The following is a 21,984-nucleotide window of genomic DNA, read 5'->3' as shown; positions in this document are numbered from 1 at the left end:
ATATTGAGATTAAAACATTGAACGCAAGTCCATTTATCATCCACCATTGATATGAAATCGAAGGATAGGTAATCATAGATTGGTGACTAAGAAAATTTCTGATCCATGACGACCCAATATTCTGTTCAGAAGAAGAAAATTCACAAAGAGAAATGGCCTTAGAAACTAGCAGGTTACTTGAAAAAGCTAATTTTCTCGTTATCCTGAAAGTGCTTTTATATGCTGCAATTGTCCCCAAACGCATACAAATGCAGAAGAAAGATACTGCCTCAAATAAATCAGATTCAGACTTCCAGCACAATCACTTTCCCCAACGTTAATACTGGCTGCTGCCCCTGACAGCTAGCCTAATACTACTACATGACGCCAAACAAAACATAACCGTACATAAAGCGAAGGCATTGGGTTCATGAAACAAATTCAACCCGTCATTATTATTCGATTTCGGTGACGTGTATTTGTTAAATAGGAACGCCAAATGACGATAAACTCGTTGCTCTCAAAGATCTTAAAAATGTTGCGGTATAAAAACAAAAAGAAAAGAGAAGAGAATATCTTGAATAGATAAGAATGATATGATGGTCATTTATAAAAAGAAAGTTGAAGAATAACAGGATGTTCAAATCATCACATAACATTTAATTAAGTGTTCCAAAATTCTAGACCGCCGTGCCATAGCCCTTCCCTCCTCTCATCCCCCCACCTTGTCATTCTGTTGTTACGCTTCTGCAAGTACCCGAAAAACTAGTACAAGTTGAAAACTAGCATATCAATCATATCACTGCTGGGCGCACTGCACCCTCTGAGCACCACCAGGCATATCGTCATCCTCATCATAGGCCTCTTGCTGAGCCTGCTGCTGCTTCCTCCTCATCTCCTCCTCCATGTTCACATCATGCAGAGTCGTCTCCTCACACTCATCCACCTCCATATCAGTGAGCTGAGATGCCGATGGCTTGCCTGGAAGAGCAGCTTCCAATGCCTTGACCTGCTCAGGGCTCAGAGACTCTGGGAATTCCACATTGAAGTGGATGTACAGCTTACCCTTCATGAATGGCCTCTGGTACATGGGCATACCCTCATCATTGATCGCCTTGAACGAATCTGCTTCATCAAAACAAATCACAAGATTAATAACATTCCGAGGATTCCCTCACCAATACATCACATGCTGTGAGCTTATACATTAGCTTTACTTACCAGGCTTGACAACTTCGCCAGGGTTTGATTTGATAAGCAGCTGCCTGCCATCTAAATGGGTCAGCACGAACTGGAAGCCACATAGAGCCTCAGTAAGAGACAGTGTGTGCTCAACGAAAAGGTCCTCGCCCTTTCTCTTGAACTTGGGATGTTCTTTTTGCTGAATGACAAACACTATATCACCAGTGACTGTCTCCGGCTGCATGACAAAGAAGACGTAGAAAACCAATCAATCAATCCCACATTTCCAAACACAGATCAAACCTCCTACCGCTACTACTAATGCTAATAAAAAATCACAATTAATGAGGACACGGAACATACAGCTTCATCTGCTTCACCAGGGAATGTGATCTTCTGGCCATTCTGCATACCCTTCTCCACATGGACTTCCAGAACCTTCTTCTCTTGAACAACCTTCTCCCCTTTGCACTGAGTGCAGCGGTCTCTGTCACTAATGGTCTCTCCAGTACCCTTACACTCATTGCAAGCATGTTGCATCTGTTGAATCATTGACGGGCCAAGATGCCTGATTGAGACCTTCATACCACTTCCTTGACAGCCAGAACACTTCAATGAAGCCCCAGATTTTGATCCCTTCCTGCAATTTTGGAGACAACACATTCACATCCCACGCAAGCATCACTATTTCAAACCACAAAGTTCTATACTTTATCATAGCAAGAAGTTTAACATGCAAATTCACTACTACCCACCCATTACACTTGGAGCATAACACATTTCGCGACAAAGATAGTTTCTTCGAGGTCCCAAGATAGAGGTCCTCCAATGAAACCTTCAGTGCGTGGACAACATCTTCTCCACGTCTCTGTCTTCGTCCTCGGCTACTACCACCACCTGCTCATACAAACAAGTACAAAATCAATTCACATCCATTGTTCAACACAAGTAAGAAACCCCAAGTGGAAACCATGAACCAATCACACGATTCTTACCTCCAAAAGGGCTTCCACCAAAGAAGGATGAGAAGATGTCAAACGGGTCGTGGCCTCCACCGCCGCCACCACCCATTCCCTCCTTGAGTGCATCCTCACCATACTGATCATAGATTTCACGCTTCTCAGGGTCACTCAAAACCTCATAAGCCTGAGCCAACTCTTTAAACTGCGCATAATATACGAAAACATCATTAGCCCTCTACAACTACAGATCCAAACCAACCCTTTATCATATATCCGAAATTCTATCGACAAAATCCCAAATAAAAAACCCAATTCACAGGCCAACCCATGAATTCATTCACTCAATAATTTACGAAAATACCACATCCAGTCAAATTCAACAAAAAGGAAAGGGCTTGGCAGAATTACAAGCATGATAACAACAGAACCATCAGAATCCACAACAACCCAGTTCCCCAAATCCAAATACGGAAACCAGGTCGAGAAATCAGAGAAAAACAAAAAAGGAGAGGCGGGCACTTACTTTCTCAGGATCTCCTCCCTTGTCAGGGTGGTTTTTTATGGCGGCCTTCTTGTACGCCTTCTTCAAATCGTCGGGAGAAGCACTCTTCGAGACTCCCAGAATCTCATAGTACCGAGTGTTATCGCTCTTCTTCGGCGCCCTCCCAAACATCTTGGCCGACTAAATCGATCGGAAGAAATAACCTTAATCGCCAAATCGAATCGAAATCACGAATCTTGTTCCTCTCTTCGTATGGTATTACGAGATGCGAGGAGGACGATACCTAAAGAGTCAAGGGCAACTAGGGGAAACGAGCAGCCCGTTTGGGTATTTATAGAGAGATCAGGTCACTATTAGACACAGAGGCAGTGGACGGTTGGGATTGGGTCCGTGTTTCGGAAGGGTCTAGAATTTCCTCTCTCCTTGGGGTTTTTGGTCGTCGCGAGTTTTGGACCGTTGGATTGGTTGATGATGGAATTGTTGATTTTTATCAGGAAATAAAAAAGGAAAAGAAAAAAGGGTTTTGTTTCCTTCCCAGAGAGTTCATCTCTTCTTCCTGCTTTTGAAGTCTTGGTCTTGTATTGTGTTTTACTGCTCTGCCGCGTTTGCTTTTTTGTTTTTTTTTTTTTTGGAGAAATGCTTTTTTGTTTTAACCTATCGTTATTAAGAGAGAAATAAAATAAAATAAATTCCATATTTGCTTTCCCATAAAAGTGATGGTCATTTGCTATCCACTTTTACTTTCTCATAAATATCATTTTTGAAGAATTTTTTTTGTTTAACCTAGGGTGTAGTCAATTTGATTTTCAGAAGATTTTAACAAACTTTTTTTAAGCGACACATTTTAAAGAATTTTAATAGACTGTACAATTCTACATGGGTTTTGATAGATTTAGATGAATTTCCATTTTAGATTTCTATGAATTTGTGCAGACTTCTTTCATGGATTTCTTAGGATTTTTTAGTTCGCTTCTAAAACATCAAATGAATTTCTTTCCCAGTGCACAATCTTAAAAAAATAAATAAAAAAAATTAAACATAAGATAAACATACATATATTGATATAGAAATACAAACCAATCGAATATGTCTTTGCCTTTCTCATTTGAATTATATTTAAAAAAATCAATTAACCAAAACAAAGATCATTGACTCACAATCACCTGCAACCAGCCACTTCAAACCCAATCAATCATAAAATTAAACTTGAAAAATAATAATATCCACCCACAAAATTAAAATTAGGAATCGAAGCCATTCAAATCTTTTGTATAAATCGAAAGCAACACCACAATTGAGTTTTAAAATCTAATACAATTCACACACACACAAAAGGCAAGCCAAAGAATATGTTGTCTATGTTCTGGGTTTTGTCCCATCCATTCTATGTAGGCTACTACTCTTTATATTCTAGGTTTTGTCCCGTCCAAATAATATGTTGGATTGGAATTGTATATGACAGAATTGCAATTGAGATTTTACAATTGTACATGACAGGATGTCAAGGGGTGGGTTGTTAGGGATGAGGGTGACGAAAGACTGTTCTTCTTATGTAGAGAGAATTCTTTGGTCTTGAAAAGAAATCCTAGGGGGTGAAGGTTGGAATGTTGAAAGCATTTGGTATTTATACCACCTATCCTCAAATCCATCAAAATCCCTCACTCACACTGTTCTAAAAATCCCCACCCCGATTAATGTCTAGGCGTTTGAAAACTAAGAACAGGTACCTAAACCTGTTAAGGCACCCGTCTAACCCGCCCAGACCCGTATAGGCACCCGCCTAGGTTGTAACTCACTTAGACATAAAATAACTAACTTTTCATTTTGCATTTTATTTTTTCAATAAATTGTAAAAGACTTGTTGAATACTTAAATGAACACACATTATATACTTGTTCCCAATGTTTTCATTATATTCCAACACTTCATCATTCCTTTTTTGTAGTTATGATAAAATTATATATATTTTAAGTATAAACAGACACTTATTTACATGAATATAATAGATTTACTTAAATCCGCCTAGTTCGCCTAGGCCCCACCTAGCTGCCTCAGGCCCGCCTAGCCGCTATGTCTCAGCTTGCCGCTCAACTAGCACCTAACGTCTTTTAGAACCTTGCTCACTCATTAAAATTCTAGCAAATCTTTGGTATTCTCACTGCACCTAGAATGTGTAGACTTTTTAAAATCCTAAACGACTACCACTGGATTTGGATGTATCTTTTAAAATCCTCTCAAATCATAACTTGACTAAACCATGATTTCAAAATCTTTTAAAATCTTCTTTTAGAATTATAACTGACTAAACTTAGATTTTAAAATCTATTAAAATCCTATCAAATCCTAATTTGACTACACCCAACATCTAAGCAATACATGCATGAAATTAAGAATTAGTGATGGCATGAGCTCAAAAATAATTTTAAACCTCATGAAATTCAAGGCCCAATGTTGGTGAATCAAGACCCTTTATAAAAGAAGACATTTGAGCTTTCATACCCTTGAAGCTCATTCTTGCGTTCACTAGGTTATCATGCAAGTGGAGGGCCTTCATGTTGTCTCCATGAGAGTTTGATGAAAGGTTTCTCTAAAGCTTCCAAAATTGCAAGTCTCTAAGTCTCCACACAAAGAATGTGGTGTGAAGGCAAGATAGATGACTTAGGAGAAGTTTTGGTGCTAGTAAAAGTTTCCCCGGAAGGCCGGCCTCCTTAGAGAGAAATAGAGAAAATTGTTTCTATTTTGCCTCCAAAGAAAACCCTAATAAGTCTTTACCTATAACTTACTTTTTGTACCCACTCATAAGTGAGTGATAACTTGAAACTAAGGCAATTCCTCAAGTATGGTCAGCCTTTCATAATTAGTGGGCTAATTGCCTATTTTGTTTTAGTTCTCATACAACTTAAACTCAATGGGTCTTCAATGTCAAAACCTAGTTAGGCCACGAAACCCGAAGCTAACTTAAAGCCCAATACGAACTTGTTCGTATGACTAACTAACTAATTAATTAATTTTGACCATCCACGGTTAAAATGTTTAATATCCATCTAATTTCATTCATCCTAACACGGTGTATGATTCATTATGTTCCAATTAGTGAGGTAGTGCGTGATTGTAACTCGTAACAATCGATTGTGAATTGAAACTAACTTTTAATTCTCTCTTTAATGATTGTTAATCTTCAGGGCTTCCACAAACCATGAGTGACTCCTAACAATATGTCATGGCTATCCAAACTAAGTAGAATTTGTTGAACAATCTATTCAGTATTCAGTTTAGGATTACAATGAAATAAGGTCTTTCTCTATATCAATACTCTTGATCACATTGTTTGGTTGAAAGTTTATTATTGTGTACTATTCAATGTGATTCTCTTCTCTGCATGATACCTTGAATGTGATTTGGTACGTACTTCCTAAATCTCATTCATGTGCTATGGATAGAGATTCTTAATCATATGATAAAATATTCTCCCTTAACGATTTGAAGGTTAGTATCCCTTATTGTGCATTCGCATGCCTACATAATTAAGTAGCTTAACCTTAACTATGTCGTGGACACCCTCTAATGGAATGCCTTTAACATATTAAAAGATTAACGACCTAACCACAAGACAACTATGATGCATCATGTCAAATGACTACTTTGCATTATCCTAACTAGTGAATTATCATATGACATGAGTATGTGAAATCCTAGTTAATCACATCCAGTTGGCTCACTCTCTATTGAGCACATACATACTTGTCTTGGTGTCATTCACACCAATAACTCGAGACCAGTCACTTTTTGAAGATAAGACAAAATATGTACTGATCTATTCAGATTGTTAATGCCAATCATAATAATACTCTATGCATGGATGTCATTGAGTGGGTCTAAATCCCACCTTATGTTTAGTTCCATTAAGTGCACCTGAAACCGTTCTGAAGGATGATTTGTGAAAAACATGTTCATTTAAGCAACATCTATAAGCATGCAATTAACAATTAAAGGCGGAATCATGCTTGCATGCACTTAAAAACAAAACATTAACCATGAAATTCAAAGCCTAGTAGATTGGTGAACCAAGACTCAACTCAAATCAAAGTGAGTTGAGAAATTTATACCTTTGTAGATTCCTCTTTGCATAAGCAAAGGCTAATCACCCAAGGAGAGGGCCTTCATTCCTTGCTTCTTAGATCCATGGATTTGGATGGAAGAATATGGTTCTCCAAGTTCCCAAAATTGAGAACCTCTAAGTGTCTACACCAAGGTTAGATTGGAGAAGAAATGAGTGACCTTGGAGGAGTGGGATTGCTAGCTAATCCCTCCAAGGGGGCCGGCCTCTTTAGAGAGAAATGAGAGCTTTGTGTTCTCTCCAATTTCCTAAAAGAAACCCCTTTTTAGAATTTTAGGCTATAAAGTTCTTTATATAGTCACTTCTTTAAATGACCTAAAGAACCAAAAACCCTAATTCAACACACATGGCCGGCCACATAAGGGATTTGGGCTTTTGGGCCTTTGTGAATCTTTATTCATTAAATTGTCATACAACTTAAGTCAATGGGCTTGACGTTCGAAGCCCATTGGGCCTTAAGGTCCAAAACTATCTCGAGGTCATTAACGAACTTATTCGTTTGATTAATTAACATATTAATTAATCCTTGCCATAAACAATTAAACCATTTAATTATTCTTACTCATCTCCATTGTTTCTTCAATCTCCACCTTACACGGTGTACGATCCATTAGGTTCCTTTTAGCGAGGCAGTGGGCGATTAGAACTCTTTCAAATCGATTGTGAATTGAAACTTACTTTCAATTCTCCCTTTAGTGATTATACACGTTTAGGGCTTCCACAAACCATGAGTGACACCTAGCAGCATATCATGGTTACCCAAGCTAATTAGAAGAGGTAGAGAACCTATTCAGTTTAGGATTACAAATGCAATACGGTATTTCTCTAATACAATACTCTTGACCACATTGTTTGGTTTGATAGTTTATTTATGTCTACTATCCAATGTGATTCGTGTGCTTATATGATTACCTTGAATGTGATTTGGAACGACTTCCTAAATCTCATTCATACTCTGGCCAGAGATTCTTAATCATATCATAGAGTATTCTCCCTCAAACAGTTTGAAGGTTAGAGATCCCTTGTTGCGCATTCACTTGCCTCCATGGCTAAGTGGCTTAACCCCAACTATGCCGTGGACACCCTCATTTTGGAGTGACTTTTGACATAATCAAAGATCAAGGACTTAACCACAAGACAACTATGATGCCTCAGGTCAAATGACTACTTTGCATTATCCCAACCATGAGTTCTCATGTGACATGAATATGAGAACTCTTCGTTGATCGTGTTCAGTGAACTCATTCTCTATTGAGCACCTACGTACTTGTCTTGATGTCACACACACCAATGACTCGAGACTAGTCACTCTCCCTGAGAGAAGACACAGCACGTACTGATCTTAACGGACTGTCAATGCCTAATTGGCAATCCTATGATCAGGAACGTTTAGGATGTGTCTACGAAAGAATGGTCTCATGAATCTAACTTCTTTAGATTGCATTCTCCCCAATCACATATTCATTGGACTTATCGTTTAAGCATATAACATTTATATGAGACGGCTCAAACAATAATCTTTGCCCTTGATATTAAACTATATTAGTTTAACATGTAAAATGTCCATAAAGTATCATCATATGATTGGTTTTAGGGCACATTTCCAACACGTTCTTCCTATGAAATCCATGAAGTGGGTCTGGAATTCTACTTCCTATCTTGTGTATCAGTTCTACCATGAGTGCATTTAGAATGCGGAACTTTGTGATTAGTGCTACCCTACCAGGCTGTTATTATCTCATATATGAAAGAGATGATTGAATGTTATGTGGATTCAATCAAGATTTGTGAGTAAGGATTCTTTTATATATGAAAGGGATGGTGAAACGTTTATAAATGAGATCCATTGACTTTTGTATCACATATGTTGTAGTATTGTCACTCACATGAGCTTCATAGCTCAATCAGGTACACTCAAGTGCAGCTTGAAAGGTATGCATTTGAAGTATTGAGAGTCACTCAAAAGGAAGAACCTGATTATTCACTTATGGGAGGGATTTATTGAGGATTCTAAGGTGTTTTTTTATATAGTTTTAATGCGCCGATGATTTTTTTTTTTTTTTGTCCATAGGAAAGCAAATGGAGTTGCGCATCGCTTGGCTAACTTTGGGCTTCTTTGACGAATGAATTGCTTTGGTTTGAAGAACCTTTGGGATTTTTACAGAATGTACTTGTTGTTGATTCCAATTGGGTTTTACTTGGATAAGGTTTTTTTTTGTTTTTTCTAGAAATTTTAGTAAGTTGTTTGACATGCTTTGCTTAATTAAAACATATCTAATGTCTTGGGCAAGAACTGGAGGCTAGAAGCAAAACCTAGCCCCTAAGAAATGATGATATTGTCTGCCAATATTTCTTTGGTTCTAGTGGTGAATGGATAGAGGCTAGAGTTTCAAATTATAAATGGGTCTCATGCTGCCCAAGATTTTTGATTGGGTTAGTTTGGCTTTGCAAGGTGCCTATGCTTCAATTTGACTAGGCAAATTATGTTGGGTTTAAAGTTGTTTTTTCAATTTTGAGGGCAAGATTATGAATTTGCCTAGACCATATGGCTCCCATTAGAGAAATTTCACTTGTAGGCCAATTGATAGAGCAATTTGATTGAATTGCCCTTAGCTCCAAAAAAAGGTGGTCCATCGGTGCAAAAAATAAAGGGCTATTGGAGCAACGGCAACAGCTTATTGAGCCGCCCTTACAATTGAAGTTGGAGCTTGCACTCCTTAAATTTGTGGTCGTCAACATAATGACGGACTCGCGCCCACTTGCAATCAACATAGCCTAAAGGCTGTCTACACACGTGTTGCAAACCGTTGGATTTCCAACGATAAAAAAATTGCAACTTTTTTTGCAGCTGTCATTTGGTGAGATCTTGGGCATCCAACAACAATAGTTTTGAAAATCAATGGCCATGATTATTCTAGCGGTAAAAAATTAAAAACAAAATGCAAAAAAATAAAAAAATAAATCCCTAAAAATACCCATTTTTTTCTATAAATACCCAACCATATTCTTCATACTCCACACCACAACTTAATATTTGTTTTTACTACAATCTGCTCTATTTGTTTCTACCTCCCAAATCTTTTTTTTTTAAAGAAGAAAAATGAATGAGATTTCAAATTGGTCAATTAAGGAAGATGTTGCCTTGCTTCAGGCTTGGATGCTTCACACTCATGACCTGATCACTGAAAATGAGATAAGGGTGCAACACACATGGATTTTTCGAGAAGATTCAAGGCACATCTTGAGTGAGCAATCCATGTCAAGTAGGTACAAACATTGCATAAAGATTTGAAAGCTTAGCAAAAAGTGCTTGCAAAATTGGAAGGAAGTGGTGATAATCTAGCCAATAGTTAATAACATTTTAATATTAAGTCATGTTAAAATGTAATTTAGTTAATTAAAAGTAATAATTTGATTATTTGTTTCACATTTGGTTTTTCAGCAACTACAAGCACACATGTGGTTCAATGTTGCCAACCAAAAATCATTCACAAGGCACAAACGTTGGAACATTGTGAAGTATACTACAAAGTTCTGTCAAGTGGTCCACAAGTTGTGTTAAACGACTCCTCTGCACGAATCAACTATTGAAAAGTCACCATTGGAGACCCTAATTGAATCTGTCACATAAACTGAAGAAACCTCGAGGCCTATTAGTAAAAGGGGTGCTAAGGAAAAAGCTAAAAGAGGGAGTTATTCGAATAATGATTATTCCAAATTAGTTGACTAATTGGCTCACCAATATGCATTGAATATGGAACGAGACATGTTAACATATGAGCAAGACAATGCTAGAGATAAAGCAAAGGCAAGAGAAAGTGAGTTAAATAGGCAAGAAAGGCAAAAGGAGAAGGATCAGGAGATCACATCCTGACACCTCAACGATGAGTCTCCTAATTCCAAATGTTTTTGGAAAAAAGAAAAAAAAATCACATCTTGAGAAGAAGGTTTTCCGTGGAAGATGAGGAAGTCCATACATTCTAAGGAAAGACAAACCGAGCCACATTGTTTTATCTCCTATGTTAAAATTAACTATGCTTGTTGTAATACTATGCTTTTCCCTTATATTTTAAATAATTGATTGGAATTAGACTTTATTTGAGAAATAATGACATGTGGATGATAAAGCCAAGAAAATATAAAGAAAAAAAATAAAAAACATATATGTGAATAGTAATCACCTTTGCCCTTGCCTCTCTTTTCCCAAACAAGTGGACTTGCACTAAAGCAATTACAATTTAAATTGAAAAGTAAGGGCACCTCCATTGCCCTTGTTCTTGCCTTGCCCTCTTAAGAGCATCTTCATAAATTCGATCCGTTTTTGTGTAAAGTCAAAACTTTTAGGTTTGGTTTTCCTTGTCAAATATTGTAATTGAACTACACACATGCTCAATCTAGTTTTCAGCTATACTCTGATTATAAACTATTACTGCTGGAGTAAATGTTCAGGATGTGGCACATTTCACCTCAAAAGGTTTGTACATGCATGTGTATTTCATGTATGTATTCCTATTGCATTCTATCTAGTTTGATTTTCTAATCAGTTTTGCGCGCTGATTTCTAACTGTCTGGGCACACAAATTAAGACAGCCCACATTGGCTGACTGACACCTTTTTGCTGGTGGTCAGTGTCGGGCCATTGATCTGCCTAGATCTTTTTTTGCAGCTGATAAATGTCATTTGCACAAGTTGGCTGATGGAAATCAGATTTCCTTTGGTATATATTTGCTCTAGGGTTTTAGTTTGTCTCCATGGGTTTAGGATTTATTTTAGAGTGAGAGATTGTCTTAAAAGCTTTAAGCTTGCCTTTTCTCTATTTATGAAACCCCAACTGCCTTCTTCATGCAATAAACACCAATCATTAGAAAGTAGGTTTGCATTGTTTTCATGGTCTTGCATTAAGTTTCAAATCCTTATATACACCTGATTTTAGGATTCTCATTAGTTTCTTCCTTCAAATGTCTGACTAGAGAAATTGACTGGTCATTGAATCCAGATTTCACATAACCATCATTGTCATATCATTTGCATTGGTTGTGTTGGTTCACGGTGCCACAAGGTGATGAGCTCATGAGGACCTGCCACTTCATGAAGACCAAAGGAGTTCGTCTCGTGTAAGGTAAGGTTGCACAAGGTATAAGCTACTCCATAGATTAGGATCTAGGAATTGAGCTTGTGTGAATACTTTGTATGAATCTTGTTTACACTAGTTGATTGGACTCAGTGGTGAGTCCACAATTTTTTAGTCCAGAGGTGGGATTTTCCAGCCAAAAACTCCTTGTGTTGATTCTTGTTATTCTTGTTCACATATCTTGTTAATTTGCATGTAACTCGTTGACTCTAGGGTGTGCAAATAGATATGTACTTTCAACTAAATTTAATAAAGCTTAAATGTGCACTGAACTAGACCTTTGTGAACTAAGGTTGCGTTAGTAAACCAGGTATAATTGTTTATTCTTGGTTTTGGTAAACTAACAAATCTGATCTTAATTGACTAGTGACGTTGACTAGTCAGTCAAGCATATATCGAATTTTAAATTACAGGAGAGTCCACCTGGTACCAATTTCATTTTGCAAGCGATTCTTCCCAACAGGCTGCTGCCTTTGCAACAAGTGCCTCTTCTTTTGTGGACGGGTTTCTTGGAACCAAGGGCAATTTAACCCAATTGACCTATTAATTGGAGAATGCATGGTGTTACTCTTAGATATGCTCTTACGAACCACTTTGACAATCTTTATATAATTATAAAATGTTGTTATACCTCAGGAGAGCGACCAGTGAAAATACATCTTGACCTTTGAGTTAATAGTGGTGAGCAAAATGCTCCCAAATTTCACCCGAGGCCGTGCAAATGCTAGCGTGCGCAGAGGGAAAAAAGCCCCACCTAACCGAGAAACGTGGTCTCAGCTTTTCATTAGATTCGGTGGTTGGCATCCGTCCCGTGATTTACTCTGTCACTCACACGGTCACACTCTCTGGCCCATGGATGACAAGGACCCGACCCTCGTAACGACGCCGTATCAAGGAAAAAGTAGTAACAGACCTCCCCGGTGCACATTAGCCGAGACCGGTCCTCGCTCCCACTGCCGGCCTTTTTATCACATTTATCGCAAACTGCAAAATTCGCCTTTGAATGAAGCTCCAAATTCCAAAAGTTGAATTCTTCAGGTGGCTGTGCAGAAATTGAATAGGAGAGAGGGAAATTGACTGAGGTTTTGACTAATTTGACCCCATTCATTGGTGGATTAAGGTATCTCCCTCCTTTCTTTGTAATTTCTCAGCATACTTTCTCTCCTTTTACTGCCTCTCTCTGTGTTTGTGTCCAATTTTCCGCCTTCGCGGTGAATTGGGTATCTTTTGTTGGTGACGGGTGGATCTGTGAATCGTTTCATTGCTCAATTCTTTCTATTTTTCTTCTTCTATCAGTACTACTACATTTTTTGGGATTTTTTTGAATGAGGGTTCAGTCTGAATTGTTCGAAAATTGCGAATTTCGGTCATTTTGAATAGGAGGAGTGGATTTGGGCTTAGTGGGGGTGCTTGGTAAGTATTGAAGATGGATTTGGTTGATCCCAATTGGGGTTTGTAAACGCTTTATGCAATTGGGGTATTGTATTATCAATTGGTTTGCAATAAAGGTGTGAGTTTGATGAAAATGCTTGGCTATCTGGTGGGTTTGTAAGGTTTTATGCAATTGTGGTACTGTATCATCAATCGTAAGTTTTTTTGAGCTTCTTGGGTTTTACTTAAAACTCCCTTAAGATCTTGTATCCATGTGGGACTTGATTGCTAAGAAATTTTGTTTAGAAAGTTTAGGTGTTCATACAATTTGACTAATATTCAGTCTCGGAATCTTGGCTGTGGAAGTTGCAGGGTCTCTTTCCATGGTGAAACTTTGTTTAGTTATATCAAGTTTTGCTATGAACTTATGAAGTAATATTGCTTGCATATGGGTCTAAGGACAATTGACAATGCATATATGGCTTAGATTCTAGAATTTGTATGATTATTGCCTGTGATAAAAAATCACTCTTGTGTTCCAGTTTGATTCGCTTCATATGTCCGATTGCTTGGCTCTGCATTTTTTGAAACTTCAGATTCATATTTATAATGCTTTGGTTGGTATTTTGTCTTTTGAAGTGTCCATGACATGAGTAGGTTGCCTGGAATTTTGGGCTGGAGCTCCGGTTTACGGAAGTGACCATTCTCGTAGAAATAGTTCCTTATCAATACTGTTAGGTGAGAGATCGGGAAGCATCCTTTTTGAAAATTAAGTAATATTATTATAAATAATAAGTCTTCTTACAACTTAACTGTCAAAAACTTTCCCTTAGCAGGTCTTCATTTGGTTGAGCTAAAGTGACTGGCGACATGGGAGTGTCTGGAAAATGGATTAAGGCATTATTAAAGAAATCAGAAAAGTCTCAATCCTCTGAAAAAGATGACAATGTGGGTATCATAACTTTTCAAAACTAATCTTATATATCTTGTTGCCTACTGCTTTTCCTCTTCTTTCTTGTTCCTCATCCGATTGCTTGCAAGGTTGGGTTAACACTTCAATAATATTTTTTCTCCTCTTCTTTCTTCTTCTTCTGGGATATTCTTACATTATTCAAAAGTACCAGTCTGTCTGACTTATTTCCCTGTTTTCAATCATTGCAGAAAACAGCTGGTTACAAGTTTCGGCATAGGAGGAAGAATTCCATTGAGTTTGACGCAAATAGATTTAAATGTGAGTTTGATGCAGATGTTGCTCCACCAGTTGGAGATGCCAGTACTCAATTAAACACGGATGCTTTGGATTCTTCTTCTGGTTCACTTCAAATACACAACGCACAAAGTGAGCAGAATGTGAGAGAAGAAAGGGCTGCCACACGCATTCAAACTACCTTTCGTGGCTTTCTGGTATTAAGTTTTCCAGTCGTATTTGCACTCATTGAGCACTTATAATGATGTTTGTATTGCTTACTTCAAGTATGACATTTTCAAATGCATTTAGATCAAGTTCTTCTTTCAAAAAGTCTCTTTTTACTTTAGTGATTATATAGTAGTATAGGTTTTGTTTTTCTTTTCAAAAATTGATACAGTAGTAAGTGTTAATTAATACAAATGGATTTGCTATGCGCACATGCTCACATTTATAGATAAGGAAAAAATGTAATTAGAAGTTGGACTTACGGAGCATAATATTACTGGAGTATAAGATTCCAAAATTCCATCTGTTGTATTAGTTTCTGCAATCACATGCGTATCCTAAACTGCCCCTTAGAGTTTAACCACAATAAACTAAACAGTCCCTTAACTACAAAAATTTGCTGAAGATAGCGCCCATTAGCATTGCAGTAACCACAAGGAAAGGTAGATTATAATACTGCTTAGCTTTCTAAATGAGCTCCAATAAAATGGCAGCGACCTTGGTTTGCATAACAAAGTCTATTTCTGAAGCATAGAGAAAGATTCAGTTTGGCAGTTTATCAAGTTATTTTGTGACAAAATAAAATGTGCGAGTACCAAGTCTTAAACTACAAAAGTCAGGTCATCATTAAGCATGTAGAGGTGGCTAGTTGAAATATACTCTTGACATTTTTCATTTTGTGGTTTAGTAAACTAGCCATTTTGTACTGTTTGATTGTTTCATAAGTTTTGTTTGTTTTTTTTTTTTTTTTTTTGGTTTTCTGAAAACAAGCCTAGAATGTATTTGTTTAGTCAGAGTTGGTTTATTTTTCTGGCTTGGATAGTTGGACTGACATGTTATCAAGCCCTGTAGTCGAAGAGGAAAAGTGCTAATGTTTATTGTTTCAGAAAGCTTTTTGCATAAGGGTTTGTGTTCTGCAATCTTCATTGAATCTAGCACATCTTCTTCAATAGTTTGTACTTTAATGACAGCAGCTGCAATTTGTGTTTCTCCATATAGTTTGATTTATTGACCTTTCTGCATTTTTTGTGATCACATTATAATCTTTTGGTGATATATTTCAGGCTAGAAGAGCTCTTCGAGCTTTAAAAGGATTGGTGAGACTTCAAGCCCTTGTCAGAGGCCATGCTGTGAGAAAACAAGCTGCAATAACTCTTCGCTGTATGCAAGCTTTAGTTAGAGTTCAGGCTCGAGTGCGAGCAAGGCATGTTCGCCTGGCATTAGAAGGTCAAATGGCTCAACAAAGACTTCAGCAACAACTTGCAAATGAGGTTCGGGTTCGAGAAATAGAAGTAAGCAAGAGTAGTACCGTGTCTACTTTAATCACAAAAACAGTATACTGTGTGCAGATGGGAATTGTTGTTTTCATGCTTTCCCATTTTTCTGGTATTTAATTTGATAGGAAATTATTGAAAACCTCCAATTGGGAGCCCAATTCCTTTAATGCGCTCAGCTTCTTTTCCAACTTTATTTCACCCCATGAAACAATTAACATTTTTCTTTGTAAGTTTAATTAGGGATTACTTTGGTTTACTCTTATAGGATTTAGTAGCTTATGCATAAGGGTTCTTGTAGAATCTTTGTTTTGAAGTTTAGGATTTAGGGTTTAGCTCTTGCGTTTTAGGTGGAATTAAAACCTGGGAGTAGAGATGCTCAAAAAATTAGTAAAAGGCAACCCTGTAACTGTCTAAGGGCTGGAAAAAGAGACAGCTATGGCTCAGAAAATAAACGCAGAAGAAGCTGTAGGTGATAAGTGAATCTCAATGCATTTAGAGGGAAATAATGGGGCAGGGCTAGGTTTTGGTTCTACATGGTCATCGGTTTCAACTTTCGACTTTCAACTTCAGTGGTGTACCTCTGTCCAATATTCATCTAGATAGGAGGGCAGTTGTTAGCTAACATTTTTTAGCAGTTCAGATTTGTCATGATAACTGTGGCTGTACTTTCTCTTTTAGTGATGGACTCCTTTCTGTTGTAATGTATTGAAATCTTGTGTTCAATAAAAGTAACAAAAGGAAAAATTAGTATAATAATAATAATAATAATAATAATAATAATAATAATAATAATAATAATAATAATAAGATCCAGCTAAGATCCCAAAAATATTCTATGCAAGTAAAGGTTGGGGACAACACAGGGTAGGCGCAGGTTAGGCGCAGGTGATTAGGATCTTGAGCTATATGGCTGTCAGTGTTCTGTTTAACCTTAGTCTCTGTGGTTTGTTTTAGTGTAGTGTGGCTTGTTCACTTAGGGCTTTTTTGATAACCATTTAGTTTTAAGTTTCAAGTTTTTAGTTTTTAGTTTTCACTTTTCACTTTTCACTTTTTGTATTTGGGATATGATGAAAGTATATGGGCGAAAGGTGAGATGAAGAAGGGTGATGGGAGAGTGGGGAAGAAATAAAGAGTGAATGAAAACAAATTCTTGAAAGTGAAATAACTTGAAATTGTTTTTCATTTGGTTTACCTTTGCTTGTACATTTGTTCTAAATCTCTCCTGTAATCCTTCCTCAATCGCTCTATATCCCTCATTTGTCCCATGTATTCCCCCTTCATCAATGCAAAACTGAAAGCTAAAATTAAAGCGAAATGGATATCAAACAGTCCCTTAGTATATCAGGTTTGATGATAGAGAAGTGACAAGTGTTAAAATGATATTTATTTAGGACTAATGGGAAAATTGGGGAGATTAAAAAAAGAGAGGGAAAAGAATAGAGGTGGAGGAGAGGAGAAAGAAGGGAACAGGACCTTAGTTCATCAAAGCTTGTCTATGGGAAGAGAAAGTCTTAAATAGAACAGTGCTAACATGCAATTGTTTAGGTGTGGTACCACAAACCAATAAAAAGATTTCATGCAGTCATATTTAGGGTACCAATATAATTTTAATGTGATGGCATTAATCTTGGCCTATTTATAGAGGCCAAGCCATACTCAAATGTAGCAAGTCAAACCTCAAAGGAAACTACAAAAGAATAAAATTCCCACAATGAAGGAAACCAAACAAAATCTGTCATTCAGGAAACCAAATAAGATTATTGGCCCTATGCCTGTGTATAACATAGGTGTGTAGGCATTCTTGACAATCTCGTGGTATGTGCTCTGTGAGACGCTGAAGTTTAGTTAGCCCACATTCTAATTGAAACCAAGCCTAGTATTTCTTTCCAGTGTTCTCTATTCCTAATGACGATGGAAATAAGGTTAATAAATTTAGTTGCATGAATAGGCAATTGAATCTGTTGATGTAGTATATTCATCAAGTTTCTAATTCTTCTGTAATTACAGAAACGGGATCCAATGTGCATGTATTGCATATTAATGACTTACTAACTTGTCAATTACCATTATGTTTGACATAAGCTCTTATAGATGTACATCTCTGTTAACCACTTCCATTCTTGTTTCCCGTTGGAATGAAGGAATGTTGACACCTTCTTCTTGCTTTTGACTTGTGCAGGAAGGGTGGTGTGACAGTGTAGGATCTGTTCAAGAAATTCAAGCCAAGTTGTTGAAGAGGCAGGAGGCTGCAGCTAAGCGTGAGAGAGCTATGGCATATGCTCTTGCTCATCAGGTGACACATGATAACCACTCTGTTCATTTCTTCGTGGTAGCATTTTTGTTATTTTTATTTTTTGGGCCTGAATTTGATTGTGAATTGCCCTAAAGGGAAAGACACAACTTGAAAGGAGGAGAAGCATAAATGTCGAAACATAACCATCTGGAGTGGGAAAATAGTGATTTCAGTTCAGGATTCTGAGCTTTAATACGATATTTAGCTAGTATGATAAATATATCACTTTGCTAGGTCTTTTGTTTCAAACAGAAGTTTCAACTAATAGAATTTGTTTGAAGTTAAGCAACCTTGTCTGATTGTTTGGTCTCTCAGTTACTCAGCCAACTGAATTTCATTAATCAGATACTTTACCACTGTTACTTATTCACATAATAACATATAAAGGTCGTACCCAGTGCACAAGGCTCCCGCTTTACGCAGGGTCTGGGAGAGGTGAATGTCGGCTAGCCTTATTCACATAATAACATATGAATAAAAAATATTTCAATAGGCATATCATAGACTTTCTGGATACTTGGACATGCGAAGAGCAAAATTTGACCCCATTTATTGAAAAGGAGCTGTAATATGCTCTCCAAAAGTCATACTGCACTCCAAAACATGTAACAATGCAAGAGAGAGAGAAATCAATTGGAGGAGTACTGAATGACTATTTTGGAGTGCCACAATAACAGCACCCTATTAAAATTGTAACGGAAAACATAAAAGTCATAACATTTGTTGGGACTCTTGGATGTTAATGTGATTGATATCTTTTTGTTTCAAGTTGCAGAATTGTAGTGTGTGTAGTTTTGCGCACACATTATCCAGCTTAGCTGCATCAATCTTTTATATTGACCTACAATGGGTCGTTAGTTTTTTCCCTGGTTTGAAATTGTTAGAAGCATTGAATTCACCTCCACAAGCTTACACATAAGATTTTGCTTTTGTGCAGTGGCAAGCTGGATCAAGACAGCTGCCAGCTCCCTCGGGGTTCGAACCAGATAAAAGCAGCTGGGGTTGGAACTGGTTAGAAAGATGGATGGCTGTCCGTCCCTGGGAGAACCGCCTTCTAGATATTAATCTCAGGGATGGAGTTATGGTACATGAGAATGAATCAGCTGAAGATAAGAACTGCAGTATAACCCAGTTAAAATCTGCTGGCAAGAATTCAAATATTCAATCAAATCTTTCAATTCAAAAAGCAGGTCCCCTTCACTCTGATGGCTGTGATTCTTCACCTAGTAAGTCAGCTGGAATGCTTGAGGCATCCAATACTACCCAACTTGGAAAGCAAAAGTCGAAGCCATATTTGGATGATGCAGCTGAACAAGGAAACTCCAAACCTGCTATTACTTCAAGATCCCATAGTAATCCAAAAGAGAGATCAACTGAGTCAGATAAACAGGCAAAGAAGCGGCTGTCTTTGCCTAATAGCGGTGACTCTCTCTCTCTCTCTCTCTCTCTCTCTATATATATATATATATAAGCTCCCCTAAAAATGAACAAGCCTTTAGATAGGCGTATCTGTTTCTAGAATAAGCAGGTGCCGTATCCTTGATTTCATTTCCCCAAGTGACTCGTCTTAAACAGTGCATTGGAACTGCATTATGATGTTTATTTTCTGCCTTTTACTCCTATAGTTGTGCTGCTAAATATTTATCTCATTATCAATTTCCTTGGTCAGGGGGAAGTAATGGATCCCAAACTTCCAGACATCCTATAAGATCTAATATCAAAGGGACGCCCAGTTCTCAGAAGCCCGTCAAGGCTAGATCCAAACCCAGTGGAAGAGGGGATTCAAACCCTACAAAATCAGTCTCGCAAGCCGTTGATGCATAACTAAAAATGTTCCGTGGAAAATAACATTCTTGACATTTCCCGTTGCGGTGCTTGCTGTTATAAATCTGTACATATTGAGCCGCATTGGGAGGCTGCTACGGCTTTGTTTGTTACTCTCATACCATTTTAAAGCGGTTTCAGCGCAGCAGTGTCAAGAACGGAACAATTGGTGGTGGAAGGAATAAGACTAGTAGGATCAATGTGTGATTGTTGTAATCAAGTTTGATTAGTGTTGTTAAGTATGTTAGCATGTGTTTACTATTTCAATGTACAATTTTGGTAGTTGCCTTCGATGTTACTGTCATTGGCTCGGGTCGTCAGAAGATCTGCAAATGTTTGGTAGCTGATGGTACAACCTGGGAATTGGTTCACCTAAACTCGGGCGGATGTCATGTATACCGGTTTGTTAAGTATTTTTACGTGAATGTTGATTGTTGAATGCCTTATTGTTTTGGTTCTTGACATCGTCTTTTTACAGGACTTAGAGAAGAGTCTAAGGGTTCGTTTGGAAGTACTTTTAAAATTACTGAAAGCGTTTTTAATGAAAATGTTTTGGACCAATTCTTAGTAAAAAACACAAGAAAAAGCATTTAAAGTGTTTCTTCAAAGAAGCACATAACTGGTGTTTTATGTAGCCATAAGATTTGCCGTGTGGTCCAAGCAATGCCATGACTCTCAGTTACGCTAAAACCCTTAGGAAACTAATGCAAAAAACTTATTCGCATACTTTTGCCACGTCTTATTTCTAGGGCTGATTAGGGATAGGCAAATACGCATTGGTTATGGTTAACTGCGGTTATTCGCCCATTTAAATTAAACAGTTACGGTTATGGGTAACCGTTTAGATAAATAAACGGTTATGTGTATAACCGTTTACCCGTGAAATTTAAATTGGCGGTTTTGGGTATTAACCGCGGTTATAAACGGGTAACCGTTTACCCATTTATTTTATATATATGTAAAACTAACACAAACCATGTTCTCGATCCAATAATACTTAGCACCCAATAAATTAGCAAGGAATTCATCGGTCATTCCCTCAATAACACTGCTATAGGAATGATGATTCTCATCATCAAGGAATTGGCTAAATTAATTTACATTTCTTGCGGGTAACCGTGAAATTGACAGAAATGCTTTGACAAAAATGTCTTCTAAACAATTTTTGTAACCCAATAATACTTAGCAAATATTATTTTTACCTTCATTGGTAACAGTTAAAAATATCATCCGTAGACTATTATTTCAATTATTGAAATGGTATAAGGACTTAAAAAATTAAAATATGGAAATGTATGATGAATGTATCTATAACGGTGTTTAATTGTCAAAAAAGAAAAAGAAAATTATGACAATTTTTTTTAATTTTCAAGTTGTTAAAAATCATGTAGACAGGTGAAAAGGGGGTAATGGTAAAAAAAAAGGAAAAAGATAAACAGGTTAAAAAGGATAAATGGGTAAACGGGTATTAAACGGTTACGGTTAAATGGGTATGCGGTTATGGGTATGAGTATAACCGTTTAGGCAATTACCCAACGGGTAAACAGTTATGCAGATATTAGCATAAACGGTTATGGATAAATAACCGCGGTTACCCGTCCGCCACAACCGTTGCCCATATACGCTCCCAAATGTTGCATATTACAATTCTAAATAGGGCCGAAGAAATTCTTGTTAGCATACATAATACAATGGAATTAAGATATGACCTTTGTATAAGACTCAATTCATTAAATAAGAAAAAATTGAACATATCAACTAGTCGGCCAGCGAGTAGGGGACTAGGCTTTTTTATATTTTAATCAAATTTATAATGTAAATAAGTGTGTGCTTATATTTAAAAATATACATAATTGTATTGAAAAATTGATGACCCTAAAAATTATAAAGCCTATGTGGTGCGTAGACCGAGTAATTATGAGCTAACTACGT

The 21,984-nt window shown here is 37.2% G+C and overlaps 2 protein-coding genes across 5 annotated transcripts; one reads left to right on the top strand and one right to left on the bottom strand.

Annotated features, from left to right (window-relative positions):
- Positions 1 to 561: 561 nt before the first annotated feature.
- LOC126589797 (dnaJ protein homolog) lies at positions 562 to 2,943 on the bottom strand. The gene is made up of 6 exons (XM_050255197.1): positions 2,647 to 2,943; positions 2,157 to 2,325; positions 1,917 to 2,058; positions 1,525 to 1,801; positions 1,201 to 1,399; positions 562 to 1,104 (listed from the first exon to the last, which is right to left on the bottom strand). The coding sequence occupies exons 1-6, from the start codon at positions 2,794 to 2,796 to the stop codon at positions 779 to 781; spliced, it is 1,263 nt and encodes a 420-aa protein (XP_050111154.1). The 5' UTR covers positions 2,797 to 2,943; the 3' UTR covers positions 562 to 778.
- Positions 2,944 to 12,695: 9,752 nt separating this feature from the next.
- On the top strand, positions 12,696 to 20,491 carry LOC126590576 (protein IQ-DOMAIN 5-like). 4 transcript variants are annotated; one of them, XM_050256032.1, is made up of 8 exons: positions 12,697 to 12,993; positions 13,884 to 13,982; positions 14,081 to 14,192; positions 14,406 to 14,648; positions 15,723 to 15,950; positions 18,115 to 18,228; positions 19,166 to 19,649; positions 19,898 to 20,491. In XM_050256032.1, the coding sequence occupies exons 3-8, from the start codon at positions 14,115 to 14,117 to the stop codon at positions 20,050 to 20,052; spliced, it is 1,302 nt and encodes a 433-aa protein (XP_050111989.1). In that variant the 5' UTR covers positions 12,697 to 12,993; positions 13,884 to 13,982; positions 14,081 to 14,114; the 3' UTR covers positions 20,053 to 20,491. The 4 variants fall into 4 exon arrangements, with proteins under 4 accessions (XP_050111993.1, XP_050111989.1, XP_050111991.1 ...); XM_050256035.1 differs by lacking the exon at positions 12,697 to 12,993 and adding an exon at positions 13,053 to 13,286; XM_050256036.1 differs by lacking the exon at positions 13,884 to 13,982 and having other exon boundaries at positions 12,696 to 12,993; positions 14,078 to 14,192.
- Positions 20,492 to 21,984: the final 1,493 nt, after the last annotated feature.

Source organism: Malus sylvestris, chromosome 11 (assembly GCF_916048215.2).
Source record: "Malus sylvestris chromosome 11, drMalSylv7.2, whole genome shotgun sequence".
Lineage (NCBI taxonomy): Eukaryota > Viridiplantae > Streptophyta > Magnoliopsida > Rosales > Rosaceae > Malus > Malus sylvestris.
The sequence above is the reverse complement of the archived record's forward strand: the minus strand, read 5'-3'. Positions and strand labels throughout refer to the sequence as shown.

What these genes read in the sequence shown, in the direction of transcription:
- LOC126590576 (XM_050256036.1), top strand. Translation starts at nt 14,115, where the DNA reads ATGGGAGTGTCTGGAAAATGGATTAAGGCATTATTAAAGAAATCAGAA. An exon ending in CTACCTTTCGTGGCTTTCTG is followed by an intron (nt 14,649 to 15,722) that starts GTATTAAGTTTT and finishes GATATATTTCAG; the next exon opens with GCTAGAAGAGCTCTTCGAGC. An exon ending in GCTGTCTTTGCCTAATAGCG is followed by an intron (nt 19,650 to 19,897) that starts GTGACTCTCTCT and finishes TTCCTTGGTCAG; the next exon opens with GGGGAAGTAATGGATCCCAA.
- LOC126589797 (XM_050255197.1), bottom strand. Translation starts at nt 2,796, where the DNA reads ATGTTTGGGAGGGCGCCGAAGAAGAGCGATAACACTCGGTACTATGAG. An exon ending in CTGGTGAAGCAGATGAAGCT is followed by an intron (nt 1,400 to 1,524) that starts GTATGTTCCGTG and finishes TTTGTCATGCAG; the next exon opens with CCGGAGACAGTCACTGGTGA. An exon ending in TGGCGAAGTTGTCAAGCCTG is followed by an intron (nt 1,105 to 1,200) that starts GTAAGTAAAGCT and finishes TTGATGAAGCAG; the next exon opens with ATTCGTTCAAGGCGATCAAT.